The sequence below is a fragment of the Papio anubis genome, chromosome 9 (assembly GCF_008728515.1).
Source record: "Papio anubis isolate 15944 chromosome 9, Panubis1.0, whole genome shotgun sequence".
NCBI classification, from domain to species: domain Eukaryota; kingdom Metazoa; phylum Chordata; class Mammalia; order Primates; family Cercopithecidae; genus Papio; species Papio anubis.
In genome coordinates, this window is record NC_044984.1 from 8,595,557 (window position 1) to 8,613,046 (window position 17,490).

At 32.5% G+C, this 17,490-nt stretch overlaps 1 protein-coding gene across 1 annotated transcript; it reads left to right on the plus strand.

The window, feature by feature from the left end:
• Positions 1-430: 430 nt before the first annotated feature.
• Positions 431-17,286, plus strand: LOC101002253 (NKG2-C type II integral membrane protein). The gene is given in 13 exon segments (XM_031650246.1): positions 431-849; positions 1,224-1,322; positions 2,109-2,153; positions 2,700-2,851; positions 4,448-4,548; positions 5,420-5,514; positions 11,490-11,588; positions 12,096-12,149; positions 12,695-12,846; positions 14,505-14,552; positions 14,555-14,610; positions 15,441-15,525; positions 15,527-17,286. Coding segments are annotated over 13 exon segments (1,269 nt in total). The 5' UTR covers positions 431-662; the 3' UTR covers positions 15,623-17,286.
• Positions 17,287-17,490: the final 204 nt, after the last annotated feature.

A 17,490-nucleotide genomic window follows, 5' to 3' on the forward strand; every position in this document is an offset into this window, starting at 1 on the left:
TTAAAAATGCATTTTGTTTTCAATAGTATTTACTTTATGCATAGAGTAATGTACTGTTTTACAAGATACAAGATATATTTTTAAAATCTTAATGAATTTTCCAATTTCCTAATTTAGAAAAAAAATCATTTGACAATACCTCATGTCCTTTTAAAAAATGAATTTTTAGTATGAGAAGTTACTCTATATGCTAACAGAACTATTTTATCTTATGGCACAATATGCTTAACCATCAGGGAATCTTAAAACTATCATAACAAATAGTGTATTTGTATTTCTAAATACAGTATTTTAATTGTTAACATATGCATTCTATTGGTGCTAAATATTTTTGAAGAATTTAAACTTAATTTAATACATTTTTTTTTCATGAACTTCCTATTTCTCACAGGTTTAATGTTTTTATTGTTTCCACTAGTAATATTATGTCAAATACAGAATATCTCTACAAAAATACCAATTGTATCATGTGATTTTTGCTTAAAGCTTTAAGAAATTAGTACCAGAATTTTACATTGGTTAACAGCAAAGTAAACATTACTGCTCAGCTCCAACATATGCAAATTGCCTATACCAGGGATCCTATCAAAATATACACCGTTTATAGCTTCTTAAGTACAGTTATCATAGAGCACAGTCCCTGACATCACACAGCTGCAGAGATGAATAAACAAAGAGGAACCTTCTCAGAAGTGAGTCTGGCCCAGGATCCAAAGAGGCAGCAAAGGAAACCTAAAGGCAATAAAAGCTCCATTTCAGGAACCGAACAGGAAATATTCCAAGTAGAATTAAACCTTCAAAATCCTTCTCTGAATCATCAAGGGATTGATCAAATATATGACTGCCAAGGTAACACATTAAATAGATCTTCGTTATTATCGTTACAGGACGTGCAGTTGAGTGCAGAAGGGTGGGGAAAGATTAGGGAATATTTTGCACTTGTGAGAATCAGAGTTCATAATTGGGATCTAATATTCTAATATGACATCAGAAGACTAATTTTATTCAGGCATTGTTCAACCGTAATCGGCGATCCACTCATGGAACATTATATTTACTGAAAATGAACTGGTATATTCTGAGAGAAAGATTATCAGAGTAGATGTAGATTTAGAGGCCAGAGGTTATCATTATGTTTCCCTGTGCATGTGGGTTCTCTAGTATGGAATCCTAATCAACTCTCTATCTCCCCTCTCTCAGTGCCTCTATTTCTCTCCCTGCAGGTTTACTGCCACCTCCAGAGAAGCTCACTGCTGAGGTCCTGGGAATCATTTGCATTGTCCTGATGGCCACTGTGTTGAAAACAATAGTTCTTATTCCTTGTAAGCACATTCTTGAAAGATTAGATGGGAACATTTTACTTTAATGCTTGGAAGTGCCTCAAAATATTTCATACTGTTGAAGAATAGAACTCTCATTGTAATGTTTTTTTCAGAGATCTATTACTTCATTTATTTTTATAGAAAAAGTTAATTTCATTAAAGATTGTCCCTATTTTAAATAACACACAAAGTTTCAAAGTAAGAAACTAAACCCATTATGGTTTATCTAGATATTAGTTTTTACAAAAATCATTTTAATTTTTCTATTACAGTCCCGGAGCAGAGCAATTCTTCCCTGAATACAAGAACCCAGAAAGGTACATTTTTATTTTCAACGTTCAGATATTAGTATAATTTGGACCCAAAAGTGATATGGTTATTCTGAATTTTTCACAACATAAATAACAAAATCATTGTAGAGAATATGTGTTTATTTTTGTGTGTGTGTAACCTATCTATATATATATACACACACATACACATACAACGTATTTTCTGAATTCATAATTCAAATGCATGCTATAGGAGAAAAGTATTTAGAAAAACAAATTAATTTTTGAATGTGGTTACATCAAATACTACAAGAGATGGTGAAGTTTAGTGCTAAAGTCTTTAAAAATATTTCTTTCAAAGATCTATTCATTTATTTTTATAGAAAAAGTGAATTTTATTAAAGATTGTCCCCATTTTAAATAACACACAAAGTTTCAAAGTAAGAAACTAAACTCATTATGGTTTATCTAGATATTAGTTTTTATAAAACTCATTTTAATTTTTCTATTACAGTCCTGGAGCAGAACAATTCTTTCCCGAATACAAGAACCCAGAAAGGTACACTTTTGTTTTCAACGTTCTGATATTAGTACAATTTATATTTTGTGTCTGTTTTAAGGCATGTAAAAGAATGATGGCATTTTTGCAGAAAATAAGCCATAAAATTCAGCCATAAATATTTATAAACAAAGATTATAAGGCAGCATTTCCTTTTCTCCGATAAGTAGAAATACTCACTTAAAATCATTCTACCCTCTTTCTCCCAATTAACAGAAGTTTCCTACTGCTATGAGATGATATGAAATGAATAATTTTACTATCCTAAAAAAGCAGTTGTATATCAGTGATGTTCAAGACATGTGTAGAGTGTATTTTTGTTTGTTGGTTTGCTTTATATGGGAACACGATTAGGGATGAGAGGCTAGCCCTTGTCTGTGCATGTGTGTATGACTGACTCGGTTATTAAAAACATATATTTATAAGCCTGTAAGGATGCATAAATATGTTAAGCACATATAGGTTTATACTGTTGCAAATTTGTAAACTAATTTTCATCTGTAAGCATTCATATTGTTCTGCATAGTAATTCATATCTTTATTTAGTACGTCATTGTGGCCATTGTCCTGAGGAGTGGATTACATATTCCAACAGTTGTTATTACATTGGCAAGGAAAAAAGAACTTGGGCAGAGAGTTTGCTGGCCTGTATTTCAAAGAACTCTAGTCTGCTTTCTATAGATAATGAAGAAGAAATGGTAAGATATAAATGTTTCAAACATTTTATGAAAAGCTTCTTTCAGTGAATAATACATTTGTAGGAAACATCCGTGTGTGTACATACAATTATCTTATATATTTTCAACTTTATGTAATATTCAATTGATTGACTTAATAATGTTTTTAAAGTTATATACTGCTAATGTACTTTTATTTTCAGTTTTTGTTTTCAAGGAAAACCATGCTTCTATAAATATTTTGAATACACAATAAATGTTGCATCTAATTTTATCAGGCATGATATGATCTGGTCATGCAGATCGATTGCAAAGTGCATGAACTCATGTGATACAAGTCAGATCATGAAATAAAAGTTTCCCGCTTTAGCAGTTCCACCCCTGTGTATACACTCATCACTTACCCTGACTCCTCTCCAAAACACTGCCTTGACTTTTAATATTATAAATAACATTTGCCTATTCTTGAATTTATAAAAAGGGAACCATACAGTGTGAATTTCATGTCTGTGTTTTTCACTCCTATCTGATATTTGTGCAATTCTTCCATATTATTGCAGTTATCAGTAGTATGTTACTGTTCACTGCTGTACTATGTACAAAGAACACTAAGAATCCATTGAGTCCTTGTCTCTGGATGGGGAAGTGGGTCTCCTGCCCTCAGGGACAAAGAGGACCCTGGGTGGTGCACTGGTAGTCATGGGGTCGCTTTGCTGATCCTCCTCACCCACATCTACCCTGCTTTCTCTTGGAATGAGAAGGAAGCACTTCCTCTGGCTGTATTGATAGCAGGTCTCCTGGTAGCTCATCCTCGCCAGTGGTACCAGCCTCGCCTGGTGTTGTGGAGGGGACTCCCCTTCAATACAGAGCAGGAGTGAGCTTTGCTGGGCCTCCTCCTGTTGCCAGGTTGGGTGTGGGGAAACAGCAGGCTTAGGTCACCTTCTTCTCTTGGGTGGGGGACTTCACATGCTCGCTCAGATACTTTGTTGAATCCTGATGATAGGGTCCCAGACAATGTCATCTATCTCTTTCCACCTTTCAGAGTTCTCCATTGCTTTTGTCTTTCATTAATCCTACAGTTTATAGTTATTTTTAGTAGGGAGTAGCAGAGAGAGATGGGTCTACAGCACCTGGTCACGACCACTGTTATTCCACCAAAACCAAATCAGATAAAAAAGCGAGGGCTTGTCTAGTTAAAGAATGGTGTGGTGCCCAGAAAACCCAATCTGCAGCTTCTATGTCATTTATTTCCAAATGACAACCTCTCATTCCTCTTCTAAATCTCCAACTCTGGGAAATATAGTACAAAAATAGATTGATTTCGTCACAGTATCTGGAGGAATGAATGCACAGTATCAGGAAATTTATTTAAATCCTTCCTGTGTTTATTTGGTCAATTGGGGTAACTATTATAATGCAAGAATTAAAATGTCTTTATTAACATGAAAATAACAATGAAAGTACTAAGTATAAACATTGAAGAGTTCATTTATATCAAAATCATAAACATTTATGAAAGTTTTTGGTACCGCAAATAGTGGTTTTCAACTTTAATATATTGTTTTTGTAATGTTTTCATAAGTATTATTTAAATGAAGATTCTTTCTTTTCTTTTAGAAATTTCTAACTGCCATTTTACCTTCCTCATGGATTGGTGTGTTTCGTAACAGCAGTCATCATCCATGGGTGACAATAAACGGTCTGACTTTCAAACATGAGTAAGTTGTTTTATACGGTGCTATATAAAAAATATATAAAGGATAAATTCAGAAGAATAATATGAATAAATTTATGTGGAATCATATACATGAAGAAAGATGTGGAAAGTTAGTGAAATGTTGATATAAATATTTCACAATAGACCATAGCAGTCCCTATATGTCAACCGCTCATTGGTCAGCTATTAACTTTGTTGGTTATGAGATGGGGCAGGGATGTCTAATCTTTGGCTTCTGTGGGCCACATTGGAAGAATAGTATTGGGCCACACATAAAATACACTAACACTAATGATAGCTGATGAGCTAAACAAAAAAAATTGCAAAAATATCTCAGAATGTTTTCAGAAAGTTTACATATTTGTGTTGAGCCACATTAAAAGCTGCCTGGGCCACATGCAGTCCATGGTCCGTGAGTTGGAGAAGCTTGAGATGGACTATCAGGGAATTACAGTGCTTGTTTTCATTAAAAAGCCACCTTTATTTTATTTAAGAATATCCTCAAAGTACAAGAGCACTGCTGTTGGCATATTGCTTATAATTTTTTATTAGTAGTTATTGTTGTCAATCTCTTGTTGTGCCTAATTTATAAATTAAACTTGATGGAATGTGTAGACACAACACAATCTCTCTATAGGTTCTGTACTATCTGCCATTTCAGACATCCACTGGTGTCTTGAAACATATGCCCCGTGGATGAAGGGGGGACTACTGTATTGAGTTTTCAGAATAATGACTTTTGGTAATAGTATATGAAAAATTTAATTACCCTTTTTCTTAAACTTGTTTTCTTACAGTACATGGAAAATGTTCTTGTCTCATGAATCACTTGCATAAAATGTAACAGAATTATGGATTTTTCTCCATTACAGGATAAAAGACTCAGATCATGCTGAATATAACTGTGCAATGCTACATCTAGATAGACTTAAATCAGTCCAATGTGGATCTTCAAAAAGATATTATTGTAAGCATAAGCTTTAGAATGAAAGTATTTGAGTTTGCAGTGCATCAGATAAATTTTATATTTGTTAACATAGAAATGATATGATTGCATGTCTTAAAATGAATTGCATTATTTGCTCTAATAATAAGAAAATTCTAAATAAATTATTGAAATATAATACACACAATTTAAAAAGTACAGATATCCTAGCATTTAGGTCGGGCTCATTTTGCTAAATATGTTTGTGGCATTTGGCCTTCCTAAAAGTTGCATGTTATGTGGGTCAGTTTGTATGAAGTGTCAAGAACAAGCAAAACCATGGAGACAGAAAGTAAAACAGCGCTGCCAATGCCTAAGGGAGGTTGAAATAGGAGGTGGCCACTAATTGCTAGAATATTTCTTTGTGTCAGTGATGAAAACTTTTTAAATTTCAGTAGTGGTGATGGTGGTAACTCTGTGAATATACTAAAAATCACTGATTTTTAATTATTTTAAACAGATGAAATTTATGCTATGTACGTGATACCTCAATAAAGCTCTCCAAAAAAAATAATAATAATACTGTCCTGGGATTGCGTGAGTCTGCATTTAATCTCTAAAGTAATATTTAAAGATTAGCTTCTTGACTTTTCCAATCAATATCATATTGTGTCCTTCAATGTACTGGGTTCAATGTACCAGGATCTCTTTAATTCTTCTCTATTGTATTATATATTTTGGGGGATTGAATCATTCGAAATGCAGATATTTTACATTCATGCTTTTGTAAATGGCATTCTGATTTTAATATTCCCTTTAATAATTTTTGTTACTGTAAATAGTAATACAATTGATGTCTGCATTTTGATTTTGTATCTAGTTATTTCACTTATTTTACATATTTAAATCTGTCATTTCAAACGTAGATTTTTCTGGATTTTCTATATAAACAGCAATTTTATCTGCAAATAATCACACTTTTATTTTTTCTATCCATGTGCCATAACTTATTTTTTCTTCATTTATTTTCTCTGGCTAGTGCTTTATATCCATAGTCGAATAGAAGGTACAATCAAATTTTGCATGTATCATGTGTATCATTGTCTGGTTTTGGCAAAAAATAATTCAGCGTATTATTCATATTTACAAAATTTGGTGTTCTTTTCATCATATCTTTCTTATATTGAAGCAGTCTTATAATATTCATTTTTTCTAATAGATTTTATCAATTGTAACTTTTTTATTATTTTTTGTTACTCAGAATGATATGTGTTTTCTTTATGCAACACTTTATAAAACAAATTAGTTTTATTTTTGTCAAATGTTAAACTAGGCTTTGTTTCTGAAACAAATCCATGCAGATCATTGTATATTGCCCCTTATAAAATATCAGTGCACGTATTTTATCTAGGGTAAGATTTGTTTCTTTATCCATGTTCACAAGGATATTTGACCATGTTTTTATTTATAGCTATGTACCTGAAAAAGTTTTGGTCTCAAGGCTATCTTGGGAAGATTTTCTCTTTTTCTATAACCTGGAAGCATCTGTTAAGCGTACTGCTTTAGTCATGAAAAAGGATGGGTTCATGTCCTTTGCAGGAACATGGATGAAGCTGGAAACCATCATTCTCAGCAAACTATCACAAGGACAGAAAACCAAACACCACGTGTTCTCACTCATAGGTGGGAATTGAACAATGAGAACACATGGACACAGGGAGGGGAACATCACATACCAGGGCCTGTCGGGGAGTAGGGGATTGGGGAAGGAGGTATTAGGAGAAATACCTAATACCTTTTATATTAGGTATTAGGAGAAATACCTAATGTAAATGACAAGTTGATGGGTGCAGCAAACCAACCTGGCACATCTATGCCTGTGTAACAAACCTGAACACTGTGCACATGTACCCTAGAACTTAAAATATAGTAATAATAATGAAGAGTACCACTTTATTTTTAAATGTTATCATTCACTAGTGATGCCATCTGAGTTTGCAGGCTATTTTTGTAGAAAAGTTTATGTCTAAACTAATGTCTTCAGTACATGTAGGGTTTACTCAGATTTCTATTTGAGGTACTATATTTTGGTAATGAGCATTTCCTAGGAATTTTCCATTTCATATGGACATTAAATGCATTGATAATATAGTTTTATCGCCTGTTTAATAACTGTAAATACCATAATGGTATTGCCATGTTTAAACTAGAAATAAAATATCTGTGCCTTTTCAAAATCTTCCTTTACTAGTCTTTTGTGACCATTCATCTTGATAATTTATTTGGCCCATATGTTATTTAGACATACATTACTGAATTAAAAACCATATAAGGTTCTCAGATTTTTGTTTATTGACTTCTATTGTAGGTAAAATATAGTTAGAACATTTTCTATGAAACTGGAAATGTTCATCCCTCTATAAATGTGGTTCATGTGGTGAGGTAGTGGTTTTAAATGTTTTTTACTTTTTATTAATTAATGTTAAATTTGAATAGGTACATTTTGACTGTCTCCTGGCCAAGCTTGCCTATTGGTACTACATTGAAATTGAGTATATGTGTGAGTGCGTGTGTGAATGTATTCATATGAGTGATAGTTACTTGTCTAGTTTAAATCTTTCTACAGGCTCACTGGCCTGTCTTGTATTAAGCATCAAGAGAAGAGTCTTTAAAATCCCATTTATGATTGTTTACTTGTTCACTTTATTCAATTATATGTTGAATTTGTATCTTTAGGTATATGCAATGATAAAAATATATTACTAATGGTTTGGAAAATTAATTTATCGTTATGAGGCATATTTCCCCAATTTCAGTAAATTTCATCTCAGCTCACTGCACCCTCAACCTTACCTCCAAGGCTCAAGCGATCCTCCCACCTCAGTCACCAGAGTAGCTGGCTACAGGCAAATACCACCATGCTGGCTAATTTTTGTATTTGTTTGTAGAGACAGGATTTCATCATGTTGACCAGGCTGGTCTTGAACTCCTGAGCTCAAGAAATCTACACGTCTTGCTCTCCCAAGTTGCTGGGATTACTGACATAAGCCACTGCACCTGAGTGCTCATGTACCATTTAGCTTGTGTTTTTAAAATCTACTTTTTCTGCCCTCCCTATTTTTAACTAAGTGACACTTTAAAAATTACTTTTCCCTCTCTATATAGTTTGATTTAAGCATTAGTCGTTTACAACAAATATTCCTATTAAAATGCAGACAGTTATGATTGGAAAATAAATCAATGAACAATATAATGAATGGATTTTTATATTTCAATCTGGCGTGGTGATATAGTACAATATTGTTTAATAATTCATTCTTCCCAGAGACATCTCCTTTAGTAGAAGATTGTAAATATTAAATGTGATGCAACAAGGTAAAGTTAATACAGAATAAAATCAAATTAGAACTGTCTTTACATGAATAATTCAGGGTGAAAAACAACCCAAAATATAACATATGTTTGAGGATTTTTAAAAGTATTTACATGATTGCCTGTGGAGAATTAGTCAAGTACATGCATATATAATAATAGGTTTGTTGATCAGTATAATTTAGAGTGTAACCAATAAATATCACGACAATGAAGAATTAATTTGAAATTTTATAATCATTATGGATGTAATAATACTTTATATGTAGCCCAGACTTTAATAATCAATATACATCAAATTGTGAATGTCAAACATAATTTCTCATACACATATTTAATTGAAGCAGATTTTATTTTTTTAAGAAAACAATAATGGGCTGGGCGCGGTGGCTCACGCCTGTAATACCAGCACTTTGGGAGGCCGAGACGGGCGGATCACGAGGTCAGGAGATCGAGACCATCCTGGCTAGCACGGTGAAACCCTGTCTCTACTAAAAAATACAAAAAAATTAGCCGGGCGAGGTGGCGGGCACCTGTAGTCCCAGCTACTCGGGAGGCTGAGGCAGGAGAATGGGGTGAACCCGGGAGGCGGAGCTTGCAGTGAGCTGAGATCCGGCCACTGTACTCCAGCTTGGGCGACAGAGACTCCGTCTCAAAAAAAAAAAAAAAAAAAAGAAAACAATAATGAAGTAGTTTCCATAAAATGCAAATCTAATCTTAATTATAAATAATAGGATGACTTAAAAAAATTGAGCCAAACAAACATTGCAGAAAAGATGTACTACACTGATATCGGTCTCCTACCTAATTAGTTATTTTACACAATCAGTATGAATTAGAAATAATAAAATGGCAATAGTGTTAAAAATAAAGTTTAAATAAATTAAATTATAAATTAAAAATAAATAATTGAGGGCTAATGTGTGCCAGGTTGTATAAATGTTTTACATACATTATACTTTATAAATTACTTTCCCCAATCTAGATTAGTAAACTGGGGTTGTAGACACTAAGTGACTTTGTAAACGGTCATGCATTATGAGTTTCAAAGCTCTAATTAATTTTAGGTCTCACTGGCTACAGAGCTCATTGACTAGATTATTAAATTATATTTTCTGATTTATTACAATTACTTACACAACCAAAGTGACCCTCATTGCCTTTTAAAACAGCCACAGGATCTTTCTGAAAGTTTGAACCTAAAGTGTTCTTTCATAGATGGTCCAAACTTATATTTATCATTTTCAGTTTTCCTATTTTAGCCATTAAACCAATTAGCAATCACTTCTGTAAAATAAACAGTTCAATGATTTTTTATAGTAATTAGTTTATGCCTAAGTTAATGTAATATTTTACAAGGTATAAAATATTTCTTTAAAATTTTAACAGTTTTTCTGATGTCCTCAATCATTCAGAATAAAAAACATTTGCTAAGACCTCATGCCCTTTTAGTAAATGAACGTAAGTCCCTAACTTAATGTACTTTAGTATTAAAAGTTGCTCTATATGCTAACAAACCATTCCTCCATCTTTAGCACTCAATCCTTACATTAATGAATTTTAAAATTGTCATACAATTAGTGCATTTTATTTTCAGATTTCAATTTTAGTGTTTTTACACAGGTATTGGTGATAAAATATTTCTGCAGAATTTGACTTTAAATTAATGAAGATATTTATTTTCATTTACTTCTTAGTTTTCACAAACGTATTGTTTTTTATCGTTCCCATTAATAATATTGTGTCAAATACAGAATACCTTTCAAAAAATGACCTATTGTTTAAAGAGATTTCAGTTTAAAACTTTAGGAAATTGGTACTAGACTTTTATATTGGTCAACAGCAAAATGAACATTATTACTCAGCCACCAACACATGCAGTTTGCCTATACCAGGGATCCTGTCAAAATATACACCATTTATAACTTCTTAAGAGCAGTTATCATAGAGCACAGTCCCTGACATCACACAGCTGCAGAGATGAATAAACAAAGAGGAACCTACTCCGAAGTGAGTCTGGCCCAGGACCCAGGGAGGCAGCAAAGGAAACTTAAGGGCAATAAAAGCTCCATTTCAGGAACCGAACAGAAAATATTCCAAGTAGAATTAAACCTTCAAAATGCTTCTTCAGATCATCAAGGGAATGACAAGACATATCACTGCAAAGGTAAAACATTAAATAGATCTTCAATATTATTGTTCTAGGATGTGCAGTTGAATGCAGAAGGGTGGGGAAAGATTAGGGAATATTTTGCACTTGTGACAATCAGAGGTCAAAAGTCAGGATCTAATATTCTAATATGAAATCTGAAGCCTGATTTTATTCAGGCATTGTTCAGTTGTAATCTCTGATCAACAACTCATGGAGCATTATATTACTGAAAATGAACTGGTATATTCTGAGAGAAACATTACTATAGTAGATGTAGATTTAGAGGCCAGAGTTTATCTTTTTTTTTTTTTTAATACTTTAAATTCTAGGGTACATGTGCACAACGTGCAGGTTTGTTACATATGTATACTTGTGCCGTGTTGGTGTGCTGCGTTTATCTTTATGTTTCCCTGTGCATGTGGGTTCTCTTATATGTAAACCTCATCAACTCTCTATCTCCCCTCTCTCAGTGCCTCTATTTCTCTCCCTGCAGGTTTACTGCCACCTCCAGAGAAGCTCACTGCTGAGGTCCTGGGAATCATTTGCATTGTCCTGATGGCCACTGTGTTAAAAACAATAGTTCTTATTCCTTGTAAGTGTATTATTGAAAGATTATAAGGGAACTTTTCACTGTAATGATTGGAAATGCCTTGAAACATTTCGTAATAATGAGGATTAGAATTCTCTTTTTAATGTATATATCTGAACCCCAAGATAATACGGTTCTTCTGAACTTTTCAAAATTATAAGTAACAGAATAATTGTAGAAAATATTTGTTTATTTTTGTCTGTGTGTTAAATATGTGTGTATATATAATACACACAGAGAGAGATGTATTATGATTTCATGATTCAAAGACACGATTTAAGAAAAAAATATTTAGAAAAACAAATTAATTTTTGAAAGTGGTTAAATCAAATACTATAAGAGATGGTGAAGTTTTATGCTAATGGCTTTAAAAATATTTGTTTTAAAGATCGTTTTTATTTCAGATTGTTCCAGTTTAAAATAATTTTAAATTTTGTATTTCAAAGTAAGCAACTGAAATTATGGTTTATCTAGGTGTTAATTTTGTAAGAATTACTTTAATTTTTCTAGGTATTGGAGTACTGGAGCAGAACAATTTTTCCCTGAATACAAGAATCCAGAAAGGTACATTATGATTGTCAGTGTTCTGATGTTAGTACAGTTTATATTTTGTCTCTATCTTAAGGGATGCAAAATGACAAGAAAAATTTTTGGGAGAATAAACTATAGCACTAAGCCATAAATGTTTATAAAATAAAGATTACATGAGGGAAATTCCTTTTCTCCAATAATAAGTAGAAATACTCAGTTAAAATCATTATACCCTCTTGTTGCGTTTAATTAACTGAAATTTCCTAATACTACAAGATGATAAGAGATAAATAATTTTACTATACTTAAAAAGCAGTTTTGTTCAGTGATGTTTAAGATGTGTAGGGTGAATTTTTGTTTGCTGGTTTGCTTTATATGGGAACACAATTAAGGGATGAGAAGTGGACCTTACATTGTGCATGTGTGTATGAGTGACTAGTTGTTTTAAAATATATATTTAACAGCCTATGAGGATGCATAGATATTATGTACCTATGTGTTTATAGCTTTGCAAATATATAAAATAATTTTAATTTGTAAACATATTGTTCTGCATAGTAATTCATATCTTTATTTAGCATATGATTGTGGCCATTGTCCTGAGGAGTAGATTACATATTCCAACAGTTGTTATTACATTGGTAAGGAAAAAAGAACTTGGGAAGAGAGTTTGCTGACCTGTGCTTCAAAGAACTCTAGTCTGCTTTCTATAGATAATGAAGAAGAAATGGTAAGACGTAAATGTTTCAACACTTTACTAAAACTTATTTCCGTCAATATCATATTTGTAGAAATCATCCATATGTTTATACATATTTAATTCATATATTTTAAGTCTGTGTAATATTCAACTGACTTCATAATATTTTTATATTCATATACTGTTCATGCACATTTGATGATTTCCAGTTTTGCTTTTCATGGAAACCTATTCTTCTATGAATATTTTTATCCCAAAATAAATATAAAGAAAACTAAGCATGTCATAGTCATTCATATTGATCACAAAGTGAATGGATTCATGATACAAGGCAGATAATGAAATAGAAGTTTCCAGCCCCAGCAATCCTGCCCCTGGATATGCCTTCCTCACTTTTCCTGCCTCCTCTCCAAACCTTTGTATTGACTTTTAATGTGATAAATAAGCTTTGCCTGTTTCTGGATTTATGTCGAGGGAATCATACAGTGTGCATTTTCATTTGTGTCTTCTTTTACTCCTATATGATATTTGTGCAATAATGCAGTTAGCTGTTGTTTGTTACTGTTCATTGCTGCATGATGTACATAGAACACTTACAATCCATTCAGTCCTGTGTCTCTGGATAGGGAAGGGAGTCTTATGTCCTCAGGGACAAAAAGGAACCTGGATGTGCACGTGTAGTCATGGGTTTCCTTTGTTGATCCCTCTCGCCCGCACCTACCCTGGTGTCTTTTGGTTTGGGAGGAGAAGCACTTCCTCTAGCTCCTAATTGGTAGCAGGTCTCCTGCTAGATCATCCTTGCCAGTGGTACCAGCCTTGCCTGGTGTTGCTTTCAATACAGAGCAGGAGTGGGTTTAGCTGAGCCACCTCCCGTTGCTCTGAGAAACAGAGGACTAGTTCACTTTCTTCTGCTGAGTGGGGGACTGAAGATGTCCGGACACTCTGTTGATCCCTGATTCTGGAGTCCCAAACCATTTTGCCATCCTCTTTCCACCTTTCAGAGTCTTCCTATGTGTCTTTCCTTGCTTGCAGAGTTTAGAGTTGTATTTAGTAGGGAGTAGCAGAGAAAAAGGAGTGATGTACCTGGTCAAGACCATTGTCATTCCACCAAAGCCGAATCAGATAAAAGTGAAGGCTTATCTAGTTAGAGAGTGGTGTGGTGCCCAGAAAAGCCCATTTTTGGCCTCTGTGTCATTTATTTCCTCAATGGCAACCTTTCAATTTCCTTCTAAACATCAAGAAGGAAAAGTTCCACTATGAGAAACATGGTGGAAAAATACATTTATTTAATCAGAATATCTGGAGAAAAACATGTGCAGTATCAGGACGTTTATTTCAGTTCTTACTGTGTCTGTCTTACCAACCCAGGCAACTATTAAATTACATGAATCACAATTTTGCTTATTAAAATAAGAAGAATGAATGTACTAAGCATAAAAATTGAAGAGCTCCTTTTAAGTCAAAATTACAAAAATTTGTAACAGTTTTTTACACTATAAAAGTCGTTTTCAAGTTTACTATTTTGTTTAGTGTATTTATTTTGTTTTGAAAATTAAGCATCCTATGAAAGAATGTATTACCTGCACTTTTAAAAATTAATAAAAGTTTAGAATTCAAAGAAAGCACCTAAAAATTAATAAAATCTTTTATAATTATTATTTAAATGAAAATTTTGTATTTTCCATTAGCAACTTCTGGGCTCCCTGTCAGTTCTCTCATGGGTTGGTGTCTCAGCAGTGTCAGCAGCAGTGATCATCCATGGGTGTCAATAAATGGCTCAATGTTCAAATTGAAGTAAGTTTTTTGAATGATGCTATATAGTAGAAGAATATAAAAAGGTTCAGAATAACATTGTGAATAAATTTAAGTGTGATTATAGTCATAAATAAAGATGTTGAAAGTTAATGAAATGTTGATATAAATATTAAGGAATGATGCACAATTACATTTTCTGTGGTTTTAGTTACCCAGGCTCAACCACAGCCAAAACTATTAAAAGGAAAACTCTAGGAAGAAAAAATTCACGAGTTTTAAATTGTTCACTGTTCTGAGTAGTGTGATCAAATCCTTCATATAGTGTATGGATCCATCTCACCTGGGACATGAATCATTGCTTCATCCAGGGTACCTGCATAGCCTAAGTTCCCTGTCCACTAGTCACTCAGCTGTCTCAGTTATGAGATGGACTGAGGTGGTATTGCACCATTTGTGTTCAAGTCACTGTTAGTTTGCTTAATAAGGACCCCAAAATGCAAGAGTATTTATGCTGGTATATTGTTATAATTGTTCTTTTTCATTATTATTAGTTTGTTTTAATCTCTTAATGGGCCTAATTTATAAATTAAACTTTATCAAAGGTGTGTATGTATAGATAAAACACAGTATATATACAGTTCAGTACTATCTATGATTTCAGACATCCACTGGGGGTCTTAGAACATATCCCCTGCACAGATGAAAGGACTGTTTCATTCAGTTTTCATATTACCAACTCATTATATTATTATATGGAAAATATCATCTGTTTTTATAATATTCTTTGCTTACAATTTGTGGAAAATGCTCTTGTTCCGTGAATTGTCCCCATGCAATCTAATGGGATTATGGATTTTTCTCCATCACAGGATAGCAGAATCAGATATTGGAAAGCGTAACTGTGTAATGCTGCGCTCATCTGGCCTTAAATCACACAGATGTGGATCTTCACAACTGTATACTTGTAAGCATAAACTTTGGAATTAAAGCAACTGAATTTGGAGTCTGTTCAGGTAATTTTAAATTTCATAAAATGGAAATAATATTTTGATTGAAAAAGTTTTAAAATAAATTACATAATTTGTCCCAATAATGAAAAAAGTTTTCAAAATCAGTTATTGAAATGTAATATGCACACCACTAAGTACAGATATCATTGCTGTTGTGTCTTGCTTTTCTTACTCAACATCATATTTGTGGCATTCAGTCTTTCTTAAAGTTTCACAGTATGCAAGTGTGTTTATATGAAATATCAGTAATAGGCAATCGCATAGAGACAGAAAGTGGAATAGTGGTTGCTAATGCCTAAGGGAAGGTTGGAATAGAAAGTGACTGTTTATTGTTAACGGTCTCTTTTTGGGATGATGGAAACTTCCTAAATTTCAGTAGTGATAGTCATAACTCTGAATATACTAAAAGTAACTGACTTATGCACATTAAATGGATGAAATATATGCTGTATACATGACATCTTAATAAAGCTATTTTTTAAAAACTCCTGGATTTATATTTGGGACTGAATGTGATATCTAAAGTAGTGTTTAAATATAAGATTTCTTTATAACACTGACTTTTCTAATCAATATCATGCTGTGTCCTTCAATATATTAGGTTTTCTTTAATTTTTATCAGATTTGAGGGGATTGAAGTCATATAGAAATACAGGTATTTCACATTCATACTTTTGTAAATGGCACTTATTTTTCAATTTTCTTTAATATGTTTTGTTGCTGTAAATAGAAATATAATTGACGTCTGCATGATGATTGTACATCCAGTTACTTCACTAATTTTATGTGTTAAATCTCACATCAAGTATAGATTTTTCTGGGTTTTCCATTTAAACAGCTGTTTAATATACAAATTGTAATACTTTTCTTTTTATTTCCAGGTGCTATGAATTTTTTTCTGATATATTTTCACTGGTTAGGGATTCATTTCTGATGTTGAATAGAAGAAACAAAAAAAGTTCTGTGTATATTATATGTGTCATTTTCTGTTTGGAGAAAATATATCAACATTTTATTTATGCTTATGAATTTTTTATTACACCTTTCTCATATTAAAGCAGTTTTATCATATTCCTGTTTTTCTAATAGTTTTTATCAATTGATGTCACATTTCTATCATTTTTTATCAATTGAAATGATACATCTTTTCTCTGAATAATGTTTATTAAGTAAATTACCTTCATTTCTTTCAAATGTTAGAAAAGTATTGTGTTTCTGAAACAAGACCCTATTTATCATACTGCATTGCCCCTTTAAAAATAAATCAGTGCATATATTATAGTTAGAGTAAGATTTGTTTCTTCATCTAGGTTCAAAAGAGATTCAACTGTGTTTTTACAAACTGTGTACATGAGAAATTTTGCTATCAAAGCTATACTGGGAAGCTTTCCTCTTTCTCTATAACCTAGAAGTATTTGTGTAAGGGTAGTTTTATTTTTAAACGTTATTATTCACTAGTGGTTCCATCTAACTTATAAATTATGTTTTGTAGGAAAGTTTGTATAACAAACTCAATTTCTTTAATATGTAGAGTTTACTCTGGTTTTTGTTTCTTTTATTGTGTTTTGGTAATTTGTATTTTCTAGGAATTTTATTTTGTAGGATATTAAATGTATTCCTGATAGAGTTTAATATCTGGTATCTGTAAAAACGATAACGGTTTCCCCATGTTTAATCTAGAAATAAAATGTTGATGTTTTCTAAAACTCTTTCTATGGTAGGCTCATCAATTTTTAAAAGGTCTTTTCAATAAAAATACCTTTGGCCTCGTTGAGCTTCTCTCCCGTAATTGTGTTCTTGTTATGATTTTTTACTGTTTATTCTTTGTGTTTTTCTACTTTACTTATATTTAATTTCCGTTTTTCTGCTTTTAATCTCATTTGATGAGTTCTCAGATAATTCAATTCTA